At 40.0% G+C, this 27,572-nt stretch overlaps 1 protein-coding gene across 1 annotated transcript in view; it reads left to right on the top strand.

The window, feature by feature from the left end:
• Positions 1 to 27,572, top strand: part of LOC118104932 (receptor-type tyrosine-protein phosphatase gamma) — a 369,897-nt gene that overhangs the window by 228,853 nt on the left and 113,472 nt on the right. Inside the window, exons 3-4 of the mRNA XM_035152240.2 lie at positions 6,143 to 6,325; positions 18,912 to 19,060. Of these exons, the coding sequence (XP_035008131.2) occupies positions 6,143 to 6,325; positions 18,912 to 19,060 (332 nt within the window). The remainder of the gene's footprint in view (positions 1 to 6,142; positions 6,326 to 18,911; positions 19,061 to 27,572) is intronic.

Consider the following 27,572-nt stretch of genomic DNA (forward strand, 5'->3'; position numbering starts at 1 on the left):
GTATCAAATGGCAGACAAACAAAGTTAGCTGCGAGCTGGTGAATGTAGTGGAGACAGATATTATGCTAATTAATATATATTAGATTATTAATTTTATTACTTGCAAAATTGTGACACCCTCCAGGTGAGGTGATATGTCCACAAGTAGATTAAGATCTGCCAGATTATTCAAAACTGCCTCTCTCTTGCCAAAACAAATACAGACATAGATTCACGAGGTGAAATCTGACTGGTGATAAATGCTAATGTTGCTCAGCATCAGCTGCATGTTATAAACTGTTTGATAACAGATGTATATCACAGCCTCAGCCTGTCACATTAAATATTTTGTTCTGCTTTCTCTAGAGTAAAGACTTCAACGTAGTCTGTATTTATAAAGAACTTTCTATACATTATCATTAGATGCAAAGGCTAATAGCACCATGGTTTTAAACTCATTAAAACATTTTAATGACATAAAAACATCCAAATCAACCTTAAACAACATAACCAACCGCTAAATTGAGACAGAGATGAAATCGCATTTGTCTGCAGTTGAGAGTACTAGACAAGAAATAAGCCTGTGGCAAGGTAGTTGACTGTGACCATTCATTGGCCTTTGCACAGTTCAAAATCCACTACAGCAGAATTTGACTGTGAAGATGACTTTGATTTTGAAGAGATGTACCATCTTGAGCTATTTCTGTACTGTACGTATTCCATTACATGTCAAAGCAGTACACTTCACCTAATTGTCAGTCATGTCTCTGTGAAAGCTGCTTTTTAACAGCTCATGTCTCGTTCTCCACATTTTAGAGTTCAACTAGTTTCCACTGACAGGAGAATTATAGGTCTGTAGGACTCACAGCGCTGCTTTTATAGGACATGATGGCACCAAAGCGCAGCAGCTCTGAGCCTAACATAAAGGAGAATATTGGAATGAAGGTCTGAATATAGACCAATTAATAAGGTGCCCTATTATCTAGGTTTTCCATCTCAGAATACACGTCTGAGACAAATGTAGGAATAGTACACCACTTTGCTGTAAAGCACAACAGGATGGCAGGTGAGTCACTTTAAATGCCATGCCATTTAAGTCTGTCTTATCTCTTCATTCTGAGAAAATACACATGGTGATACCTACAACATAATACCTCAAAATATAGCACATTTGATTAAAAATTAAGATTTGTAGGCTTTTAAGTACAATCATTCAGATGTTTTCATTTTCAAAATCAGAATATCCCACCTGTAGTGAGTGTGTTCACGTTAAAGAACAACTAAAGAGCAGATTAAGATCCAGTGGTTGAACATAAGGAACAGCAAACCACACTTCCATCAACACCCATTTGTGATTTAGGGTGTGTTTGAAGTTTAACTCAGGAAAGATCAGATCGAGTTGTTCAGCTTTTTAATATCCTCTCTGTGTCCCGTATTTAACCAGGTAAAGGGTCCATTGAGAAAATAAAATCTCTTTTTCAATCTCAATAAACATTGTTGGAATAAAAATCAAATGCACCTGTCATATACATCTGGTCAGAAATCCACTAATAGTGTATAAAAAGGTACACATTTCTAAATGATTTCGCAGAAATCACATTGGCAAGAGTACCATTTACTCCATCCATTAAAATTAACTGAGTGGACCAGAATTTGTCGGATACTGTGAGAGGGCAGGCCAGGCTGATGATGTTTTCTTACAGATAAGAATCAGTCCAAGCAGAAATCCATTCATGAAGCCAACCAATCAGAGATCAAGCTCAAAACAAATATGTTTTTATAAATATAGAAGCATGAATAACCAGGTGTTATATCAACCTTGAAGGTTCTATGTTTTTCAAATTTACCCTATAATGGCTGTGAAATGATATTTCACTCAGGTTTCGAGCAGTTTAGTCGAGAAGATTGGAATTTGATCCACAAATATTTAATAGGTGACAACATTGTCTTTTGTATTTCTATCAGCCAGGTGGCTACATGTTTTTTTACTTTTGGTCCACAAGGAGGAAACTGGACTGTGAATAATATCATGATATTTATATTTCAGAATGTTGTTGAAATATATACATTAATTATTATTACTTATTAACTTCACATTAATTCTTAATATATACATATAGGCTGTTTGTTATATTGTTGCTCTTTTCCACTCTGACTGATTGTTAATCCATCAAATGAATTAATAGCATCTCATGCTGCTGCAGGTTTTTGTGTTCGCTGCGTGTTACAGTCTGTTTAGACTTTTTCTCTGCTGTCTGAATATGGAAAGGTTCAGTCCTCTCTGTCTGACTGCTGTTACAGCCACACCTGTTGTCATCTCGGCATAGTCATTCGTATATATTTTTTTAGAATCACAGGATTGTTAAATATCAAACATTTACTTAAAAATCACTTACCTAATCTGGATAAATTACACAGATTATACAGCACAACATACCACTGAGTAGGGCTATGTTTCAAGGCTGAATATTTAATAAAAAGTGTGATTATGATTTGATTGGTTGTTCATCCTTCTCCAGAAGTTCGAGTTTCACCACAACATTTTACAGCCACCACAAAAAGATGTGTCTTTAAACCTCCACTTATAAACAAGTATACACTGAGTTGCATTATAAACATTGTTGGTTTTGAATTACTCATGTCAGGAGTGGGGTTGGGACGCCTCAGGCAGCAGCGTGTCCCCAGTGTGCCCAGTCGCCACAGCGTTGGGCAGAGATGGGCTACATTTCAGTCGGAGAGCTTCTTGCCCAAGACCATTCCATTTTCATGGTGAACAAGGGCAAGAATTGAAAGGGCATTCTTTCTCTTTCAAATATGTGTAAGCATATCATACTGTTTTAGTTAACAAAACTTCAGTCAAATAATTGTAAATTCAATTTGTATTTCACTTTTTCATAAAGAAAGGCCAATGGCAGCATTCTATACAAGCTCTGGTTTACACTCAGACATGGAAGTGACAGAGCCCTGCAGCATCAACAACTGCCTAAGCAATACACCCGTTTGTGCAACTGTATTTATTTCTGTCTTACTGGCCATAGGGCCATGAGGATTTCCTTTTCAGTGCACATTAGCATGAGGGCCTTTAAGTGCTGCTGAGTCAGAGAACTTCTTAGCCTGTTCTTAACGAACTTTACTGTTGAGAAGAGTCCCTCATTGACAGCGAGAGTGATTGAAAGTGTCAACAGAAACTTATATGCCAGTCCAATTACATGGTCGTCATCAGTGAGTTGTGAGAGGTTGAGATGAATACAAATGGCATAGTGTTTGTGGGTTGGACAGATCCTGCAGCTGCCTTACGTCTGGCTCCATTTACAAAATGATGGTCCATCGCTATCTTCCTCATCTCTTAGTGGTATCTCATTACCTGTGCTGACGGTATAACCCACCAGAGACGACTAGACAGCTCAGCATGAAATGTGCCAAGAGCAGCTCTGTCATCAGACATAAGCAGACGTTTGCCGATTCCTTGGAGAGCTGAGCCCCTGGGCCCATTTGCTCTTATTTAAGCAAAGTTTTTTAGGATCAAGGCCAGAAAAGTCTGAGGGAAGTTTCATGTTAGTTGAAAACCCACCAAAGCATGCTATCTGTCACAGTGTCCAGAATGACATTGTGCACATTGACCTCAAAGTAAGCATCATGTCCTATTCTATGGGCTTGTGGCACATCTTTCTTTTTTTCAAAGATGTTTTCCTGAGAGTGCAGTCAAAGCTGTTTTTCTCTTGCGGCTTTTGATGGGCCCAACCCATAGATCCATCAGCTGCTCCTTTCACTCCCTCAAATTCCTTGACCTATCTCTTACGCTGCTCTCTGTCCTCTCAACCCCCTCAACAGTAGGGGCAGTCTCAAACATGAAGAAGAGCTTGGATGTATCTCTCTCCTTTTGTTCCCCGCTGCTGTCCTCACACTCCTCTCTCCCTCAGCTGAGGCTAAGGTCAGTAGCAGGCCAACAAAAAAAGGTATCCCTGTAATTACTGAAACATCCAAAGACCTTAGCAAGAGCCTGGACCTTAGCCCACAACCTGGTTTCCCCTGGTTTCCCCACAGTCCCCTGTGACATTTATCATCACTTGCCTCGTCCCACCTTGGCATATGTCTTTGAGAGAAAGTGCACTTTATAGAAAAATGCCCACTGTATCTCCCAGTACCATTCTCAGAATACAGTATGTCCTTATGTCCTATCTCTGTTGCTTGGAGAGAGTCTTAAAGGAGTACAGAGAGTCCTTGGTGTTGTCAGCTACATCACTGAAGTTACCCACATGTGCAGTGTTTATTCTGAGCTTGTGTAACAACTCTGAAATTTCACAGTCAGGTGCGATGTGTGATGTATCTCATGACACCATAGGAACCAGTGGGTCTTGAATTGGTCCTCTGGGTAGTATCTGGACTGAAAACATGCCTGCATGTCTATACTCATCTGCAAAGATGCCCTTTATCACCTGGCTCATGATATCCACAACTTTACTGATGATGTCTTTTTGTGGTCGAGTCGAGGGAGCCTCTGCCCAATGCAACAATTCACAGTATGTTTTCAAGGCATTAGCAGCCTCTCTTCTGAATAAACTAACTAATTAACTAACTAAATCTAGGTTTGCCTGTGTCTTTTGTAATGGCTCCATAGTCTTATGCTTCTTCTTTACTTGCCTATGATGTATGGCCATTTGGTTGCAAGACAATATATTTTTCACATCCACCTGTGTAGCATTAGACAATCAGCATCAGTGCTTATCTCTACGGGTCTTAAGTTTTCACGTTTTTCCATCCTCTGATGTACATGTGTCCCTATTTCCATACTTCATGACAGTATTTGCAGCTGGTGCAAATACCAAAAACACAGGACAGAAATGGTGTATGTGTGTATATGCATATAGAGCAGAGAATTGAGATCTGTGTTCACAGGAGACACATGCTGAGACAGATTCTAATGCCAGGTGTCAGCTTACAAATTCACAGCTGTATCTTCATCACCTGAGATGCATGTTAATAGCAGGTCTGATCATTACTGAAGTGCTCTTTTACCGCATGCATGGGTCATGGTTTAAATGCTCTATGTTTTGTTTTTTCTTCAGATGACATTTTGTTTGACGAATGCTACTAAGAGGGTGGCAACGTGACATCCCTGTTATAATTACCAGTCTCATCAACATGTCTCTCTCTCCACCTGCTGTGTACTCCGTTAGTTTAGCTCGTCAGTTTAGCCATGTCATCCTCCACAGCCCCTCTTCTTTATAACCTGGCCTTTCTAGCACCTCTTCACCTTTTTTAATATCCATCATCTCCCTTTTAACACTTCCAATGACACTGATTGCTACCTCACATGATGAAATGACTTGGTCCCATAGGTAGCAGCATTCATCCACTCTATTGCCATCCAGAGGCTGTGGTGTCACAGCTGCCCGATGTGAAACTTGAACTTTTAGAGTAGGTTAACCAACATGGCAATTGTCAAATTAAATGATTTTGTTTCCAACTGGGTCTCTGGCCCAACAACTAAGCAGCGCACTGGGAATGTCCCTGGAACATCTGATTGGCCACTCCAGCGTTGGCTTCAGCCCAACTCTTTGATTGAACACTCAGGTGTTCAAACAAGGCCCTGTGCCATTTCAGTCCTGGCCTTCCCCTGAGACTATCTTTATCTCACAGCCTCTGCAAAGAAGTGACTCCAATGCTCCTCTGGCCCCAGGCGTTCACTCTGTGGACAGTTACTCCCACAGGCTGGCATTCTGGAGTTCAAGGGCTCCCTATCAGCAAATAATGTGATTGACAGTGATTTCAGAGGGATTGTCTGACGATAAGTTGAGAGGGAGCTCAGCAGTGCAAAACCAGCCATAGGATGTATTTCATATGTATGATGTTGCAAAAAGGCAGCCACACATCATGACCTTATGATAATGACATTTTGAAATGTTCTATTTACTGCACAAATGAAAATGTTTCACTTTATCAGCTGATGCCTCTGTTTGGGACTCATGGTATATATTCTGTGGGAATGTGTGATTGGAATCCAGATGACTTTGCGTCGCACAGTGTCAGCTGTTCTTGAGTGACATTAGATGGCTCTGAAACGTCATGTATTTCTGATGTAGCCTTCTAAAGCTTTGTCTGTTTCACATTCAATTGTGTCTTTCTCGTGCTGAGACCCTGTTTCCTCCTGTGTCTTCCTCAGGTCTATATGGACCAGATGAGGGCTGGGCGTCTGCCTACCCAGAATGCAGAGAGAGAAACCAGTCGCCAATCAACATTGTGGACCATGATACCAAAGTATCCACAGAGTTTCAGGAACTGACACTGGAGGGCTTTGAGTCTGAATCCTCTAATAAGACATCAATGAAGAACACTGGAAAAACAGGTACAGTAAAGACCATACAGGCTCAAGCTGCAGATTGAAATGTTCCAGGTTATACCCTCTTGATTTATGTGGGATAAGCATTTTTTTCCTCCACTCATACAGACTGCAACGTTTGAGGCTTTAGAAGTATACAGTCAGCTAAATGTTAAAAGGGAATAGCTAAGCATATGGACATAGGGAAGACTGAGAATTAAATAAGTGCTGATATGATTTGTTAAGCATTTAAAATGCCTTGTAGGTCCAATGTACTTCAAGTATTTTAATGTTTAGTCTATACAGTATATTTTATCTTGTGTTTTCTTATGTATCTTTTGTTTCTCTTGTAACCAAACCTCGGACTTGTTAAAGTTAAGATTGGGTCACAAACCCCAAAACAGCGGAGTGGTGTTCTTCATAGAATTGTTCACAACAGAATGCATATAACCACATACAGTGAGTCTGTGATGGACCACTGTTCAAAGAGAATGAAGAGCTGAAGTGTGACGCCTCTGATAATCCCAGCTCATACTGGCAGGTGTCTGAATGTCAAACATCTGTTGCATCACTTCCCTGCACATGAGTATGAAACAAGACAGGTGCAATATGTAGCAAGTCATTGATGATGAAGATTACACATCCCACTTTCATTCAGACATGCTGCAATCCGTATTAGCAGTGCCATGGCAGGTGTCACTGCCGGTAGGATTCAGCAGCAGGCCATCTGCATTTGGCTCACATGGCATCTTGAGGACCCTCCTTGTAAGCCACGGGTATTTTTCACAATTCCAGGTTGTCAGTAAGATGGATGATCTCTCCCTCACTGGAGAAATGGAGTTGAAAGGCTTTTGAGAGGCAGAGGCCACAGGTGGTTGGCATAGCTGTTGACAGCACTCTTGAGTGCTAACCAAAGCACCGCACAGCTGTGTGTTTAGCACAGTCCCGTTTAACATCCAATAACTTGCTCAGCCAAGGATATGGGATTCATCTGTGATGACATTTGAATACATTCCCAATTTGTCTAAAGGTGTACTGTTGATTTACTTTTTTTTAATAAAATAAAGCCTATGCTATAAACTCTACTAACAAAGACCCTACAAATAGAAATTTCAAATCCATTCAAAAAACACCAATATTTGATATATCCAATTCATATTTGGAAATAGATAAAAGTATTAACACATCTGAGACAAGAAGTTCATGAATATCTGCAAGTGAAAATGGTGAAAAAAAAGAGTTGCAGAACTAGATCAATAAAGTTAGCTTTGCAAAACGTCTGAAAATAGGGAAACAGCTGGAGTAGAAATGTCTGAAGGTAAGAGCTTGATCACTTAATCTTGCTGATTCATATATTAAATATTGCTTGCTTAATCCCTTTAAAAAAGAGAAGAACAAAAACAGCAATGAACTGTTTTACTACATATTTGCCTGCCAATTTCTTGGCCATGAGTTTCCAGGAAGTGCCTATGTCCAGCCAAGGAAAAGGAATAATAGTAAACAAAACTATGCTGTCAATTTTAAACCATAATTATTGTACTGATTAAATGAACAAATTGGGTTTTGCCAAAATCAATGGTTTTCCCTGTATTAAAGACCTTTCTACGAAAAGGCTTTGGAAATTACTGGTTACTAAAAATGCCCTAATTCATTGCACTGGATAATTGTTGTGCAGTTCTCATGAAATGAAATGAATTAATTTCATGAAATTAAGTCAATTAGCCTTAACAGCTGCTGGCTGTATCATCATAACTGTACAGGAACCAGTGATAGAAATATTATCATCTTACTCCTCAAGAAAGCAAATCAGACAAATGACAAGCTATTCCTTTTGAATTGTTGTCCAGCACCTTTAATCTCTGGTACTGACTACAAAGTAGGACTCTATTTCCCAAAAGCATTGGAAGACAAAGACAAGCTTAACCTTTAGGTTTACATTATGACAAAACTGAGCTTTGGAAGGTGGGAATCGATATCTATAGTATATAAGTCAGCATGAACATGTTAATTGAGCTATATATATATATTATTTTTATTTTTGATGACCACTTAACACACATTCATACTGTGCATCAATCTGCAGTACTTTCTCTATGAGGAGGGGCAATTTGGGGTTCAGTATAAGGACACTTCGACATGAGGACTGAGGAAGACTAGGATCAAACCGCCGCCCTTTTGGTTAGAGGACGAACGCTCTAACCCCTGAGCCACAGCCGCCCCAATTTATTAGAAGCTGTTCTTGTGAAGTAAATGCAGGATAGTCTACGGTTAGCTTTCACATGAAGACTTTATTTTAGCAGCAACGCACAGCAACAATACCAGGTATACTGTCAATCTGTACAGAGGAATAATATACATGCTTATCCCAGCTAAGGGGTAAATATGAAATGAGACATGAGTGTAATATAAAATGTGAGAGCCAGCCCTGAGGCTAGTGTGGCATGAAATACAGATTATTGTGCAGGCTTCATGAGCGCTGCAGAATTGTGGTTAAAAAGAAATAGAATGTTGTAAGCTGTGACAGTGGTGGGATAAGATTTAATGCCAGGGGAAGTAAAGTATACTGTAAATAATGAGAAGGAGGAGAGCACTGGTAAACTTGAGATGGATTGATTTGGATCTTGTTGTTCCCAAGTTCTTTGTTTTAGCCACAGCCAGTTCCACCTGCACTCAGTATCCTGTATAATGGGACAGAGCCATTGCCAGGACATTTGCTGAGCCCAATTTTAGCCCCACTACAGGAAAGGGTCTAAATACAGCAAATCATAATTATTTATGTAACCTGTACAACACTTTAACATTGCAGCTTGTTCGAGACTTTATTTAGCTTGACATAATTTGCACCAAGACCTTGATTATACATAACCAAATATCTAGCATACTTCCTACAATTTCTATAGAATCTTTGATACAGACCGTAACAATATCTAATTGGAACAAAACTCACACATTATTGAATCCAACATAGATTAAATATGGGAGAAATCCTGTTTATCTGCACTACTGTACGGCACAGGGAAGGCAAAGTGTTACATCCTCTGTTGAAACAGGCTGTCAGCTTTCTGCACATGCTGCTCAACAGCACAAACAGTGATAACCACTAATTGTTGTTGTGGCCTCTCTTTCACTTTCTGTCTCTCAAAATTCGTTCAATCTTTCAATATTTATGCACATATCAGGTTTGCAGTACAACATTACCAAACCAAATGGTCATTAGGCATTATCACATCTGATATGTGTCTCCACAATGGTGGAGACAGTAAACATGGTTTAAAACATGCAGTTTATCCTCTATGGATCATGAATATCATCAGCAAATTTAATAGAACTGATGTATAATTCTTACAATCCATGTATTTCACTTACTGAAATTGTCTAAGAAAAATTACTTGGTATGTCATGATGTGAGCAGCCTCTAAAATGTTTACTTTTATATATACCTTCCACAGCCTATTTTTGGCGTTTATTATTTACAAATTTGGAGGGCACAAATATGTGCATACTAAATATATAATGATAATAATATTAAGTATAATAATATGTATTTTATGCTTCTTCTCAGAACTTGTGGTTAAGACCAGTGAAAAATCCTGCTCTGGTTTCATACAGGAGAAGTTAGGATGTTGTTGCTGCACAGGCAGGGCAGTGAATGTGAACCCAGGTCTCTGGAGTCCACTTAGTGAGCTTTTATCAATCTCAACCTGTTGACTTCACTGCTGTTAATAAATGGAGTGCTTTATTCAGTCCAAAAAACACAGTGAAACATAATTGAACCCAATACAGTGATTACGCGTCCACCACAACGTTACTTGGAAAACAATTTACTTGTACATGAGTGTGATTTAGGAGACTGGGTTGAAGCAGCTCATCCATCAGCTCAGAAAACCCAACGCCTGCACTGCTCATCTCTCCTTTATACCTTCTGTCTTGCACAGCTGCCTCATAGATGCTCTTTTAATGAGCGTGGCAGCAGTTAAGTCACAGTTGCTGTTCACCTCTGGTGTGTTTTTGTGGAGGGGTTTACATTGCCCCTGATGTGTCAGTTTCCCAGCCGGGAGGGCCGTGTACTAGCTTGAGGGTCTCCTATCCCCACAACATATTTTGCAGTCAATTTTGAATATGCCAAGTGTTCTGTTAAAATCCCCCATAATGCCTGCTGTTTAATTCTTGCATTTAATGGTGCCATTTGTTGCTGCAGAGGGAGCATTAATTAGACAGTTATCCACTCAGGCAAATGTCAACTAACTTTCAAAACAGCTAACCAGAGAAAACAGCGTGGGAAATTAAAAAATGTGGCTCCTGCAGCTGTTTATGAGTTCCTGGGGTTCAAGTCATATGATGTCAGACAGCTGATTTGCATTCTGGTTGAACATGAGTGTGAAGGCTTTACTAATGGAAATGCAATGATTAAATGCATCAGTGCTGGGATTCAAGAATACATGTCTGCAACATATGCTGTGTTAACTCTCACATCTATGTTTAGCTTTTACTGAGCACATTGACACTAATTCTATCACATTATTGACCAGACTCTGAGGACTTTTTAATTTTTAATTAAGTTTTTTTTTAAAAGCCACACTTTACAGGAACAGAAGTACTTAAGTACTTAAGTGTAAAACTTTGCTAGTGGCCCCTTAAGGCTGTGATTATCATCTCACCTCACACGCTGATGATGTTGCTGCTGTTAGAGCTTTAGTTATTGAGTCTGGTAGAGTAGGGCACAGCTCTTCACATAGTTCTGTCATTATCAAAATGATTGTGAAATAGTTTGTTCTCACACTGATTACAATTGTCCTTGCCCCCCAGTACTCCCCTTAATGTGTGTTGTCACACATTTATAATATGCTGGATGTTGTGTCAGCACTACTGTCCAGCTTTGGCTGCACATTTATGCACGCAACACTGATGAAGGCAAAACCAGCAGCGGCACTCAGCAGCTCATGCACAATGCCAACACACGAACAGTTGGATTTAATCCAGGTTTTTTTCTGCATACTTCCCCTGTCAATGTTACCTGCGACCAACATGGCTCATTACTTGTTATTGGGTTGCAATTCCCATTAGCAAGAGATGCTGATGGGAAGTTCATGGAGTGTACATACATCTGCCATTTGGAGTTTATTCCTCAGAATAAACAGAAAATATTTAAATGACGTAACGCATAGTGCAAATTCACTCATATACTGATGTAATCGTTATTAATGTTATTAATGGTTAAGCATTATCCCTCCAAAGAGCACACCACTTTTTAACTCACATCCTTAATCTTAACAAAGAGCAGAACTGCAGTCAATGGTGATATGAGTGCTGGCTCTAGTAAATATATAATATTATTTCTGTGTGTGAAGCTCTGTCCTTGTCAGTTTGTCTGAATTAATTTTCTGTCAGAAATGTGTCTTGTGATTCTTCTGGACATGTGCTGGACGTCCGAAGGCTGTGGTCCCCAATTGGTGCAGGAAGCCAGGGGGATTCCAGTGACAACCACAGTGTAAAGTTATCAAATAATTGATCTTTTCACTGCAGATCACATATCACATAAAGATTTTTTTCTTTAAAAGGTTAGTGGACAGTAACATGGAAGCAACAGGTCGTATGGCTTCAGTTACATGGGGGTATTAACAGCAGCCCCTGTGTGTCATCTGCTGGGAGATGTTGACTGTTGCTTACATGGTGCCATGCAAGCCGAAGAGGCACATGGCTACGAAACGTCCCTTCCACATTGACATAAACTGCTTCAAAAGAGTGTAGGGTATGTGCAGAGGCAGCAAGACCGTTCGTTGGCATGTGTCAGTGTCTGATAAGGCAGTGCTGGCAGGTTCTATGCTATCAAAGCTTACTGCAAAGTAGAAGAAACCTCTCACAGACACTCATCCTCCCCACTCGCAAGAAAAACAGGCCCACACAACGATATGCTGGATGAGAGGCGAAGGGCCCAGCTTGCTTACCCCGCAGACATGTTTAAACATCTCAGTGGGTTGAACGCCAAAGCGTCAGAGCATGAATGAAAACCTTCGATCACCCACAGACAAGACTCGGGGGTTTATGTGCAGGCTCACCCTGTGGCACAGGGCTTTGGACAGAGGCTCCATGAATGTGTTTCCTCTGGCTTCAGCAGCACCAAAAACCTTCAGACGTTAAAGTGATGTTCGAACTCATTCCACGTGATTCCACTTGTGGAAGAAAGTACTACGATAGATTCAAGACCCATTCAGTCTCGGAAAACTGAAAAGCAAATTTTGAGACATAGAGAGAAGAACTCACACATAGACCACCCATTGATTTAAGTTCCCACTGAATCCCCTTTGGTAGGCCTCTGCATCAGATTTCACAACCATATCCTGCCACACATTTGACCATGCTGCAGTCTTTTCCCCCTCACCTACTTGTGTGAGTTGGCATTCTCTCCACTCTGACTTATTACTCTGAGTGGCAGGAGCTGGTACCTCTCTGTTGAACAGGGCTTCACATTTGTCTCATATCTCTAAGAAGAAAACCTGCTTGTTTTCTTTTCAACTCAAAGTTAACTGTTGAATCTATGGTTAAAATCAATTACTGACAGGCAATTGGCTTGTTCTGTAATACCCAGGTAGCCCTTTCATTGGTTTCTTCATAAATAGCATATTGAGTAACAACATGTATTTGTCATTAACAAATCAAAGTTTACAGTGATATCACAGTGAGGAGAGTTGGCACAGATATGAATTCAGTTGTTTAAGAGACACTGGTTTGAGGCTTTGTCTACGTTGATTTAGCTAAATCATGGATCCACACCAGAGGTTTCATCCTGCTACTGGGCATGAGTGGTGGACAGATGAGAAGCTTAAAAGCTAATCATAAAAAAAAGCAAAGAAGAAACATTGCCGTTTTTGGTTATAGCAAGAAAATGATGAAAGGCTCTTGACTGATATAGTAGCATTTTTACAAAGCTCTGTTTCACTACTAACTACTAATGCCATTCAACCGTTTAAATCTGCAACACACGCTCCGGACACAGAGAAGAATACTGCCTTAGTGTGGATGCAGGAAGGAAACAGAGATGCGTGTTAATGAATTGAGCTGGTTTAATGTGCAGGGTCGTTCTCTCCCCCTCCTGAAGCTGTCCAGGTCTGCAGACAGGTTTTTATGACAGATGTATGTATGGTCTCCAACTCTCTGATCTCACCATGGAAAACCTTTTCAATAAAAATGCTGTACTTTAGCTATGTGAATATATCAGCTGGAGGTTTGTAGGGTAAATAGCCCCTCTGCTGCTGGTGCATGAAAAGAGACCCCGCCCCCAATAGGCCAAAGTGTGAGTGGAAAGTGATGTGAAGTCAAAGTCAAAACAAAATCATCTGTCCTACAATTTTCCGGATAATTATCTAATCAGCAATACATCTTGGAGGAAACATAGGAATTAATTATTTTGAACTTAAACCGGTTAAATCTACCAAAAGATGACGTTCACCTGAGCAATCATCGCAGGTCATATTTATTATCAAAACCTTGCTGCCATTCTGAGAAGGTCACTGAGTGGGTTCCGCAATTCCTGCTGCTTCAGAGTAAGTACACGAGATTAGGTGATAGTAAATAAGATGAAAATAATAAATTTTTCAAATATCACTCTGGCTTGGTAAAGGGACAGGGTGGAAATTCTCCCAGCTGTCCCTCATTTACAGAGCCAAAGGTCTGTCAGTGTGGCTTCACAGTCGCAGAGCTGATACTGATTAAATCTGGATATTTGTTTTCATACACAAAATCCCCAAAACATTGACATTGATCAAATCACACAACAGCAGCTGCAGACACATTCTGATAAGTTCTTATTAGAGGAAAGAGATGGATATCTGCTGTGAATAAGAAGGACGTTTAAGCTTCCAGACGTTCCCTCCAGGCAGCAGGTAACATTTCAAAGGGTACAGCAGCTTGTTTCTTGTCATTGTGATTTTCCTCCTGAATCAGACTCTGAAATATGTTTAGGACTTTTAAAACTACGCACTCAATCTCAATTTGGAGCAACCAATCAGGGAACTACAACAGCATTCTCAGTCAAATTTAATAACCAACATCTTTGGGACGACCTTGTAAATGTAGAAAGAATATTTTTTGCATGCAGTTTGACTTGCTGTTTTTATTGCAACCTAGTGATTGTTTCACAATGCCCCGCAAAAGTTATAAACCCATCATGAACATTGATCACACAGCTTCTCTGTGCAGAGGTGAAGGCTGTTGGCTGATGGTGCTATAACCGAGCAATCTAGATGTATGTTGATTTAAAGCTGCGGCTCCCCTATTTATATGATATTTATATATATTTATATAAATTAAGTCAAATTTGTATTGGGCCGAAATCACAACACATATTATCTCAAGTCACTACATAGAAAAGTTCAGACCTTAGAAGATTAGAGAGAAACCCAACAGTCCACACAACTATCAAGCACTTTGGTTGTTATAATGAAAATAATAATAGTGATATGACATGCATGCATAGATATAATGATGCTATTAATGATTGCAGCACCAGTTCATAGTCGTAGTAATGATGATGCTAAACAGATAATCATGTATATTTATAGGGCTGTGTGAACTAATGCTCCTGCTTTTATCACAAATGGTGTAGCAGGATTATATAAAATATTATTTGGTTTATTGTTAAGTTAACACTGAGTTAACAATAGGGTTATATTATTACTACAATAGCTTTTCCAAGTTAATATCACTTTCAATAGTATCAATCAGAACTTCTCAGAACAGTTTCTTCCTTTGTACAAGCATATCTTGGATAAGAGTATGGCATGACTCTGAGCTCTATTTTTCTGAAGAGCCTTTTGGATTTGTCTTGTGTTTGTGTTTTCTTGTGTTTGGATTTGGTTTGTGTTGGTTGTTCATTCTGATTCTGAGTTTCTATTTTCTGTTTTATTTTTAGTTTCGCTCCTCGTGTGTCTTTAGCTGTATTTCCTTTCTTGTGTCCCGTTTCCCGTCGGTGGGATCATCTGCACCTGTTCCTACTGTGTTTCACCTGTGTTCAAGTGTGTATACAGTATAAGTCTCTGTGCGTCTTGTTCCCCTTGTTCACCTTATTCCTCATCAGTCTCCACCGGTCCTTCCTCGTGTTTCACGTTTTTTCTTTTTTCATTAAAGGTATTATCTTTTTTGTTTCCTTGATAAAGATCTACCACCACGGTTTGTTGCCCTTTGGAGATGGTTTAGTTTGGTTTATCTCTAACAAACGATCAATCAACAGCCAAGCTGCAGTGTCTCCTGCATTTGGGTCCTCTGCTGAATCAACGTAACATAGTGCTTCCATCTTGATTTTTTTATGTCATTGTGAGCCAGAGTCTGCACAGTGGTGATCATGTAGTGGAGCTGCAGTATCCAGCACCGGCTGAAACAACCATTTGCTCTCATACAATTTTATATTGCCTCAGATAACTAATTAAAACTAAAATTGTCAGAAACATGAACACTCTAATATACATCAGTTTGATAAGAACTTACTAAAATGACCATGTTTGGGAAAAATGTATTGAACATGCACTTTGACTTTTTAGTTTGGTCTATGTCTCATCTGCTGACACAGAGGGTGGAGGTTACTGCAGACAGGGGGTGATCCAGATGATTTTTAGCATCACTTTTGGGAACTGTCATTTCGTCCATCATTATATACAATCTGACATGGCTCAGAATGGCTGCATGGCTTTAAAATTACTTTACAATATGGCCATTAAAAGAGAGAATCATGTCTCCCTCTGTGCTTGCAAATCTCCTCTGCACCCTTGTTTTACTCATTTTTGGGCCACAGAGAGTGAGTAAATGCCTTGTGTGTCCCATCATCACTGCATTGTGCAGGTAGCTCAGTCAGGCGAGGCAGACACACTGCGTTGTGTGTTGTCATTCCCTGTGGGAGTGGACCAGCCAGCTGACCTTCAGGTAGAGGATCACCTGCACTGACACCCCATTGGCACAACCAGCAAGATGAGAGTGAGCTCCACACATGACAAAGAGAAGACCTTATCATTGCGGTCAAGATGAAAAATTCTCTGACAACTCAAACCATTGCCCCAAGGCCACAGAAGCAGCCACAGGGGGGAACAGTGAACATGGCAATGGCCACCTGCAATGTGCCAAACACAGAGAGCATTATTCAAAAGGATTTGGGGTGCCGCAGCATGTAAAGTGCCATGTAGAAATGCTAACACAAACAACAGCTGCGACACAAAATGGCACCCACGGATTCCGCTCTCCCCCCGCTACATAATGCATGGCTAAAAAGACAAATGTCCCTGCATTTTTTTACTATGAATTATGCATGGATTCTGCACTGTTTCTAAACAACAGATGAGCATTTTATCCGTGGAAGGATCACTTGATGTAGTTGCCACTGAATGCTGTGATGGAGCTGTGAAATCCGGCAGGGAGGGCCTGGATAACCCCCTACCTCCTGCTCAACCAGCTCTGTTTACAGACATAATGCTGGTGCTATTCACAGCTCCACTTTCACTTCTTAACCTTTAATAAATCAGCATATGGATGGAAAGAGATAATCCCCCAAAAATAAAAAAATAAACTAATATTAATTGTTGAGGAGTGTGGAGAAGAGATCACTTGTATATGTATGCAGACCATGTATATGTTCTGGCATACCACACATATCTTAGCAGCTTTGAGTTCTCCAATATGACCAAGTCAATACCCTGTAAAAAGTTATATCTGCAGCTCTGTCTAATAAAACATAAGAAAATTCAAAGACACAAGGGTTCTAGGCCACAAGGTTTTAGTGCTGAAAGAAAGAATTGCTGCCTTGTAAAAGGAAGGGAAACCTCATAGGAGGAGGCTTGGGTGTCCAAGTTAATATTGTAGACAAAGGTTAGAAGTTGGCAGGTGATTTCTGTTCATATCTTCTAGCTTTGCCAAGCAAGTGTGAAAAGGGGCAACCCACGAATGAAGGAGGGGAGAGATGAGTGACACAGAATGAAGGAGCACTAATGGACCAAAATAAGCAATTTGTATCACAGAAGTTCTGAGGAACTCATCCAAAATTGACATTTATAGAAAAGCTGCCATTCCACAGCGCAAACCTGTCTCCTAAAAAGTGAGCTTCTTTACAACCTGTTGTTCCTCTCTCAGTCCCCTCACCTTGCATCGCTTCCCTCCCCAGAGCTGAAATTTGATTGATGCAGTCTTCTCATTTCATTTGTCAGAGAAGAAAGTAAACATATGGTCAGGTGATATGACTGTGCACGTCACGTCTTGTGTGGTGTTGCAGGTTTAAACATGTGTCTCATAAACTCTAGAGCGACTCAAACAAACACAAAGTAAACATCAGTGAATATGGAAAGTTGACTTATTTACATTCATACTTACATACAGACATACACAGAGAGGGGTCAATCAAATACTGCTGTTGCCCAATCAACTACTGAGCTGCTTCGGAAGGGAAAATAAAGGGCCAACCCCTTCAAACTGTCCATCAACTTTCATCAAAGTACATCATTAACATAGTAGCTATAATAGCTGACACATGGCTGCCCACACTGAGTCTGGTTCTTCTCGAGGTTTCTTCCAGTTAATGAGGGAGATTTTTCTCTCCACAGTCGCCAAAGTGCTGCTCATTGTGGGAACTGTTGGGTTTTCTCTACAAACTAAAGGTCTCGACCTTATTATGCTAAGATTTGGCTCTTAAATTGGACTGAACAGAATATCTTTTATTACAATCGATTCTTCATTTATGCCATGGAATTTTGTGTGAAGCACTTTGTAATCTCATTTAGATAAGTGCTGTACAAATAAAGTTATTATTATTATTATTATTATTATTATTATTTTTATTATTATCGTTGTTTTCATTTGTATTATTATTTTAAATTGTTTCTATGTAAAGTGCCTTGAGATAGCGCATATTATGATTTGGTGCTATACAAATAAAATTCAATTGAACAATAGAAATATGATTATAATGTGAATGCACATTTCTGATTGAGCTATGACATAAGCATATATGTAAAGTGGGTCTGTTTCATCAGGTCTATGTGACAATCCATGACTTTTGGCCAATGCTTTGATAAAATGATGAACAAGGTCACTCTCCTCAATCCAGATCTCCCTTCAGAGATGGCACAGAACTATCTGATGAAGTATGAAATCGAGGCAGATGGACTGATTAATAGAACACGGGAATCTTCTCCGAGCCACTTGAGAATGTGAAAATGAGGCCCCTTCTCAATTTTCACTATATTTAAGCAATATGTGATGGAATAACAAAGGAGGCTGCAAGGGCAATTTGAAGTGGCTGCAGAGAACAATTTAGCTCGACAAATTAGCCCCTCATTTGAGAACTTGCCTCAGAGGCTGATGGAAAATGACAGAAATTATCTTGTGTAAGCATGTTTTATTCAGAGCAAATTTAGAAGATAAACATGTATCTACCTTTAGCACATCCTCTGAATACATCCCTTTGTCTGTCTCCTCAGACCTTAAAGAGGTTTCACACAGTGCACAGTGTCCTCATGCACAAGTTTTGATTGTGTTTCCAGCAATCTTTGAAATTTGCCAACAGACGCCAATTTTGTGATGTATGACCACTCACCCAATTTTCCCTGTCTCTTTTTTCTCTGTCCTGTCTTTTCTCCAGTGGCAATTATGCTGAAGGATGAATACTTTGTTCGGGGAGCTGGCCTACCGGGGAGATTTAAGGCAGAAAAAGTGGAGTTTCATTGGGGTCCCAGCAACGGATCTGATGGCTCTGAACACAGCATCAACAGTCGACGATATCCTGTGGAGGCAAGTTCATTCTACCAAACCATGACATATCCAGGAATGAGCCTTATCTGACAGCGAGTAGTGATGTTTCTTTAGGATGTAGATTTTGTTTTGAGACCTCTTTTTCATCACTGGAAACATAAGCAGGCTGTCAAATCAAATAAATGTTTTTTGTATTGCTCAAAGATGAGAGCAATGCTAACTAGCTGCCATTGCAGGCCCACTGAGACTCGGTGGTCTTGGCTGCCTGAAGTAAGCTTTACAAACACAATTCACTGAGTGGAGCATCTCATGTAGAGGCTCAGACACTGACAGGAGCACCAAGCAGAGGATGACACATGACATATTAATTTAATAGTCTGTATGTGTGTACCCCGTGTACGTTCATGTACACAGAGTCATTTATTCAGCTGTACTTCTGGCTGTATGTGCAGTAGCCACCTTCTCTGATCTTCACGACTCAACTGTATTGCAACACTTTCTGAGAACACAAAGGGAAGGGAAGGCGTGGCTAATGAAACATTTTCTGAAGTCCAAGATTCAGGTGCTAGTGCTACATCTAGTGCCAATGGGTATTACATAATCTTGATAGCGATGTCTTGGAGGTCAGCATAAGAAAATAATTCACAGGTTGCTTCATCCAATGATTTATTAATAGTTTGGTTTGTGAAAGCTAGTTTATAAAGGAGTAGTGTGTATGGGTTGGTCTAAGTGTGTGTGTGTGTGTGTGTGTGTGTGTGTGTGTGTGTGTGTGTGTGTGTGTGTGTGTGTGTGTGTGTTTTATGTGCAGCTGTCAGTCTCTTGAATACTGAAATGTCAGCCATCTCTCTGTTTGGATCTCTCCTGGACTGCTTCTTCTTTGCCATAGCTGGCCAAACAGATGAATATGTATTGTTTGACATTTGGCAGATCAGCACGCTGACAGATCAGCTTGATATTGTAATCTCCTCCTTCCGCTCCAAAGTCTTTTTTTTACCACCCAAACCTTTTCACAAAGTCATATATTGGTGGCTTTGTGTCAGTGACTGAGAAAGCTCAGTGTGGAAATGATGCATTTATCCTCTATTTGATTTAGAAATATTGCTTACGTGTCCACAGGTGAGGAATTCAGAGATTCTGCTGAAAACACAAAAGCTCTTATGTGAATGCATGACAAAGCATTCTAGGTGTGTGTTTTAAAATTGCCAATTTATGATATGCCATCACAATTGATTTAGCTGAGAGAGAGCAGCAAGGAAAAGTTTCCTTGTGGCACTTTTATAAAGTTGCAGTGAAAATCAAGCCTGGTTTCTCATATTGACTTGATCTGTTGGATGCACGCACACACACAATTAAACACACCCACACAGCATTGGCAGCCTGATTTGGTGCAGACTTTGGTCCAAATGTGTTAATTTAATTTCCAGATATACTTGTTATGAACTGGGTTTGTGTTTTATTAAAAAGGAAATTGTATTATACTTTCAAATATTAAAGCAATTTATTAGATTATTCGACATGTTACTTTAATCTAAATTCTGTGATTCAGTGTGGACAAGTGAGCTGACAGCAGAGCCACATATTTCACAAACGAGGATCAAACTGTTATATTAGAAAAATACGAGCAGCACAAACCCATCAGCAAGACTAAAAGAGACACTGTCAGAGCTGCTAAATGCAGCAAGGACAGCTGGTAAAAAGTCTCTGATTGTGTGATGTGTAAGTTACGGAGGCCTCCAGTGACATTATGAAAAAAATATATATGATGTGACGATGACACACCTATAACGTGTGGGAACAGATATGAATCTGTTATTTACTAACAAGACCCTTCGACCTGAACTGAAGAAGATTCTTGGATGAGAGATGAAATGTTTTAATCACCTGACGAAGCCTCTTTAATGGGCTTTAGTTTCACACACTGTCTGCACTGACTCTGAGGACACACTGTGGTGGAAGACGTTCAATTATGAGTCAATAAAAACATATGGACCTGTTTTCGAGTACCATGCACAGATCGTGAATGTGCACATTTGGTATTCTGGTGACAGGATGCATCTGGCGCATCTGGAAACAGAGATTGAGATCGATTTAACCAACCAGACATTGTTTTATCCTTCCCTTTAAGGAGCGTGCACACCACGCAACAGTGTAGTGTCACTTTGGTGAGGGCTGACTGTTCAAGTCTCAGAGAGAGAGAGGGGAGGGAGGGAGGTGGGAGGGAGAGAGAGGGGAGGGAGGGAGGGGGCTGTCACAAGGTCAATCTGTAAAATATCTCCCATTACAAATAAATATTTAATTTCATAGGATAAACCTCTGTGATGCAGACAGTCTGTGTTACTGTGAGCACGTTGCTCCTACATGTCAGGTTGGTATATTTTCAGTTCCAGCAGCTGACAGAGGTTTATCCGATGAAGATTTATATCTTTCATTAGGATACTCATCAGAGTAGGTAAAAGGATTTAGTCGTCTCTGAAGACCCTTGTCCTCCACAGAGACTCGAACACTCCCACTCAGCTCCACGGGATCCTTTAACAAAATTGGTTGCTCCACAGGATCCTCTAAGAACGGTGATGTCATGTTTCAAAGGAATTGATTGGTCAGTGGGTGGAGCTTTTATACTGCTTGATCTTTTATCTCCCACTTAACCTGCTCTGGAGCAGTGTAGCCGTTCAGCATAAGCTACCATGGTGATTTACCCCAATAAGAAGTGAACGAGCTTATTAAGTAAACCTGAAGTTACCCTGATAATTGCAAATCCTGCTTCATAGTACAGGCCTCCGATGTTGGAATTTATCTTACTGCTTGCTTGTAATGCGCAGGAAAGTGTATATAGTAACAAATCAAGCACTGGAATTGACCATAATCGATGAATGTACACTAACAGGTCACATGGACCCAGGGGCGGCTCCTGGCATAGGCGACATAGGCTGTTGCCTAGGGCGCAAAATGCTGAGAGGGCGGCACAGAGGCTGATTTACCATGACGTGATACATGTAATGTTAACCAATTCAGTAACATCACACCATCATCCTCTAACCCCCGGGGACACACTGGAGGCAGAAGCGACACGAAGCGCCACGAAAAGCTGTCGGCCTTCTGTTTACACCGGCAGCGAAGCGCCGGGAAGCGCTGCGGCCGGATCGCGATCGGCAGCGATGGTTTCGGGGTCTGTTCTATTTTTTTCCACTCGCCGCGAGCGAATCGGGCCAGGAAACACAATGAAAATCGATATTAAATTATATAAGCTATATATTATATTATATTATATTATATTATATTATATTATATTATATTATATATATAATATAATATATATATATATACATATATATTATATAATATATAGATGATTAAAAATGCATCCCATACTTTTGATTTCCCTGCTGTTCTCCTGGAGTTTAAATCTCCCAGATTTTTGCCCCCACATGATGACATTTCCCGATCTTTAATTATGTACTTATTCCACATTTGTGGCGCCAATCTGAAATCTCGCCTAGGGCTCCAACATTGCATGGACCTATATCACATCTGTTTTCTGTTTAACTGATGAACAAAACGCTGTGGTCAGTCGTGCTTGTCCGAGATGAATGTATTAATTTACTCTGGGCCAAGGTGAAACTGTCTGTGGAGCAAGAAAGTAAAAGTACTTTTAGATATAACAAATCACTGATGTTCAGGGAGGGTGGTTCTTACTCTGTCAGCTTTATGATTCCAGTGGGATACATTGTGAATACACATTTTTTGTGTTCTGAATAGGTTTTTACTGAGAATGGTAAATGCATAGTGTGCATTAATTCACACAGTTCACACAGTCATCTAATCTGGCCAATTCCAATACATTTTATCATATATTTCACCACAGTCAGAAAATGTTCAGAAAATATTTCTTATCCATAATGTGATTGTTGTGGGGGACCAGATACCTCTGCTACATGTGTGTTGCATGTGCACTGACAAGGGGGAATTGCATTTATCAGATTGTAAAGCTCTCAGCTCTCAGATGCTGCTCCATACAGCCACATCAGCAATGAGATAGGGACACAGGCTTTGATTGCAGTCCAGCGCCCAGTTCAACATTATTGCCTGCTGCTACATTGCAGAGTGCTATCTCTGCAGGGAGAGGATGGAAAACTGATATATGGACACACATGCATGCATTTACACACACTATACACTATGTGCACGTGTTTGCACACATTCAAAAAGGGTGTGCACCTTAAACAAGCATTATCACAATAAGGGATATGTTTCCACTTACAGCTTTGATATCCAGACATATTTACAGCTTCAGTTTTATCTTCAGAGGTTTGGGGATTTTCTCTGCTGAGATGCTGTTTAGTATCAACTGACCTCAACAACATCTGTGGATTATTCTAAGTAACCAAGCACACTGTTTCTGGAAACGTTCTCAAATGAAGCTCAGCATTAGTTCAATCGGGAAGAACTTAAAAATCTGCTAACTGCAGAAAAATCGCATTTCACCAATTACGTTGTTGCTGTCAACCTTTAAATCTGTGACCCTCTGGCTCCCTGTGGTTTCAGTAATTTGCTGGTCGAGCCCTGCAGAGTGCACATTCAGACCTTCAGCCTTCTCTGCATCCCATTACAACCGCCATCGTGTATAAAAAGAGAATGAGTGGGGCTTATTTCTTTTAAATGGTAAATGGTTTTGTATTTATATAGCCCTTTTCTAGTCTTGATGACCACTCAAAGCTCTTTACAGTACAGTTTTTTTTACATTCACCCATTCACACACACATTCATACAGTGCATCTATTAGGAGCACTTAGTTGTTCTATGAGGGGTTCAGCATCTTGCCCACTTTAGCATGCAGATGGGAAAGACTGGGGATCGAACTGCCGACCTTCAGGTTGGAGGACGACCGCTCTACCCCTCAGCCACAGCCGCTTTAAAAGGAAAACTGTAAATTAACGTAAAGAGTCCTGATTCACACTTGTCTTTCAACTATAACTACTCATAAGATTTTGAAAATAAATGCTTACAGGTGAGAGCTAGAGCCAATATTATGAATAGTTCATAGAAAACATCACTTAACAGCTGTAGAGAGCTTCAAGCAAATCCTCACATTTAAAAGGCTGAGAACAGGCTGAAAACATTGTTGGTATTTAATCCCTAAAATTGCATTAAACCTTTTTTCTGTCTCTCTTGACAAATCTCAACCCTAAAATATATATATATATTTTTTCTTTTGTACTTATGCACATTAATCCACAACGATGGTGTATTTGAACTTGAAGGAGCTCTTAAAGTCTCGACTCACCATGGATGCAGGAATCCAGAAGATACTATACATAAAGAAACTGATTCTTGTGTCTGTCTCCACAGAACATAAAGGATTGTAAGTGTGCAAGCGTTAGTCTGGTGGGTATGTGCTCCAGCAATTCTAACAATAATGTGTTGGGCTGTCAGACATATAGATGTATAGACACTGACTGCAGATGACCTTTAAAAGCAGTCAAATTATTTTAATAAATGTTTTTAAAAAATCATTATTTTATTGTATTGTATGTATCTCCCACACTGCCGATGTCGCTCTATATACAGAATCAAAACATGATGTGTGCACTGAGAGGATTTATGCCGGCCATGTTTTTATTGCTGCCCTATTCGATAAAAATTGAAAACTGTAGCGTGAAGTCTTGTGCATCATTTGACAAATATTTTTTTCTAAATTCACCCGGGAAGATGTATTTGTCGAAAGATTTGAATTTGCACTCAAAATAAAATGAAGTTATGTGCTTTCATTAATGATTCACCAGCACTAAAGAGATCAATAGAAAATGGCTTATGTAGAATCTGCTGAATAGTGAATCTAAATGTACAATGAAGACATACTTACTTGTCTCCCTGTAATCATCTTTCATCATTATGGGCTGCTGCTGCTGTAGTCGACAAGATTGTGGAAAAATATTCAAAACTTCATCCCATTTGTCAACTTTTTCCAGTTGTGGAACAATGTTTCTCTCCCTTTTCAACTGACCTGAATTCAGTGTTTGTGAGATGTGAGATACGGGGTTCCCAGCTGATACGGAGGCAAAAGTTGATATTCTTACTGTTGATGAACTCATGACAGACAAAGGCAAGTCATATATTGAGACTTATCAAACGGTTGGGCTGAGAGCTTCACACTAAGTTAGAAAACCAAGCATATTGCTTCACATTTGTTTAGTTGCTACTTGTTAATGTTTCTCCTTGAATTTGTACTGTACACTGTGTGTAGTGTAGATATTGATATGGCATTATGAGAGCCCTGCATGAATATTCTATGTATGGGACACAGTTAATCACTCCTCATGTAGAGAAAATGTCCCACCAGTGAGTTACGATACAGATCATGCTGTACATATTCATATTACTTATTTAGCTATGCTGATAGCATGGCTTGGTGGAGTCATAAAATATTAGATGGATTATATCTTATACAAGCACGGATGGTTCCCAGAGGATGAGTGTGTTGAGCCTCTAGGGCTTTCAGTGTGTTGGCAGTTGTGGTTTTTGGATTTTGTGCTTAAGTTTCAGTTAGCACCCTCATCTACTCAAAATGTCAGTTCCGGCCAATATTAAAGTTCATGACCCAGACTCTGCTGCACAAATGACTGCCCCATCTTCATCAGCTAAACTTAGTGTTTGCTAACTTATTAAATTAGAGGAAATGTAAATTAGAGTTCATCCTCAAAGGTTTTGCATATCTTTTGGGGTTATAGAATGTTTGAAGAAAGCTCCTGCGTTGTTAGAAATCAATGTGTGATGCTTGATTGATTCTCACTGTATTTCCTTCCAACCTGCCCCTCAGACTCTTGTACACCTTGTGTCGTCACAGTCTGGTTTACGGGTCTTGTTTCCCCAACAGAAATACAAAATCTTCTCTGGAAATAATAAACTAATCTAAAATAGGTGTCATGAAAATCCACTCCTGCACCCACACACTATTTGAGAAGCCTAGTTAATTTTCCTTTTTTCTTTTCTTTCTCCTATCTCTATTTTCTCCCATGATCACTCTGCTGCTATTCCAGAATTTGTCTTAGATTTCCCCTTGTTTCTCATATGTTCCTTTTCCCTTCCCCCTCCCTCTGCTTCCCTACTCTCTGCTTCCTATCCTTTTTCATTTCCTTTGCTTTCCCCTCTGCCACGTACCTCTCAGCAGCTCACTGTGTTGCAGTGGGCGTTGGTGAGGAGTGCTTATTCTGAGTTCTCCACATGAATGATGTATGATTTACAAGCCTTGCCATTTAGTAATTGTAGCCTAATAGGGCCCGTGAATGGCATGATGAAGTAGGGACCTGCTGCTCCCGTACCTGCTGTTTTAAACGCTAATGCCGTGGTTAATATGCCAAGCACAGCACTGCCAGGCAGCACAGTGCACGTCTTTTGCTGGAGTGTGTCACCCTGCAGCTCCTGCATGTGGGTATGCACACCCCTGTGCACTGTACACTCTCATTACACGGTTTTGTGCTTTACATCCAAAGTCAAACATGTATAAGTTCCCCCACACATATTCTCAGTGAGGAGTCTGTGTGGTCGATTCTGAATTGTTAAGTCGGGCCCAAGGTCAAATAACAGAGGCAAAACAAATTTACACACACTGTTTGCAGAGTAGTGGACAAAATAGACCTCCAGAAATCTAGTGTGTAGATAATACTAGTGTATCATGCCGGCTGTTTCGTGAATGCACACTCTACTTAACTGTGATGCACATTCGCATCAGAACAATTGCACATTGAAATCCAATTAAAAAATACAAGCTTTCATAGGGACATTCTGGGGACCCAGTGCAGCTCCTTGCAACAGCCCTGCTATGTGTCTGCTGGTTTAACTGAAAACATGTTTGGGATTGTATTAGCATGATTAACACTCTGAACTGCTGTGCTGTTTCACTTCATTTATTCAGTCTGACATTATGTGCTCATGTTAGCTGGTTTCTTGGAGTGAGTTTCGGTCTTGCCATCAACCAGTGGAGAGAGGAAACAAGTTACTGCATCACACACCAGCCACAACCACAAATCATCTTTTTTACACTTTGGTTTTCAGCTCTGTCTGTTACACAGTGAGTTATACATGGTATATAGGTTGACTTTGTTCTCATTTGGGCTAGCTGTTTAGCAAAGTAAGCTTATTCAAGCCTTTAATAATTGTCTCTTTGTACAAAACTAAATGGAAAGCATGGGAGGGGTGATGCATACCGTGTGTGTGCTGCATATTCCTCAATCAGTCAGTGCTAACTTTTGATATTATATAAAATGTCATAATGATGTCATCATGATGTTATTTAACATATGATGATGAATGGTTGGTTAATATAAATAAGCTGCATATTGAGTCACTGATGTTATTGGTTGCAAAATGCATTACTACAATATGATGTTATTTTCTGACTTCATAGTGATGTCATGATGATGTCATTCCTACCATATGATCATGAATTATTTTTTGATCAATAGACACACCTGGACATTTTTCATTTTTGAACTCTGCATGACATCACTTATCATACTATATCATATGACAGATTAATATAAGCTTTAGATTTCAC

Source organism: Hippoglossus stenolepis, chromosome 3, assembly GCF_022539355.2.
Source record: "Hippoglossus stenolepis isolate QCI-W04-F060 chromosome 3, HSTE1.2, whole genome shotgun sequence".
NCBI classification, from domain to species: domain Eukaryota; kingdom Metazoa; phylum Chordata; class Actinopteri; order Pleuronectiformes; family Pleuronectidae; genus Hippoglossus; species Hippoglossus stenolepis.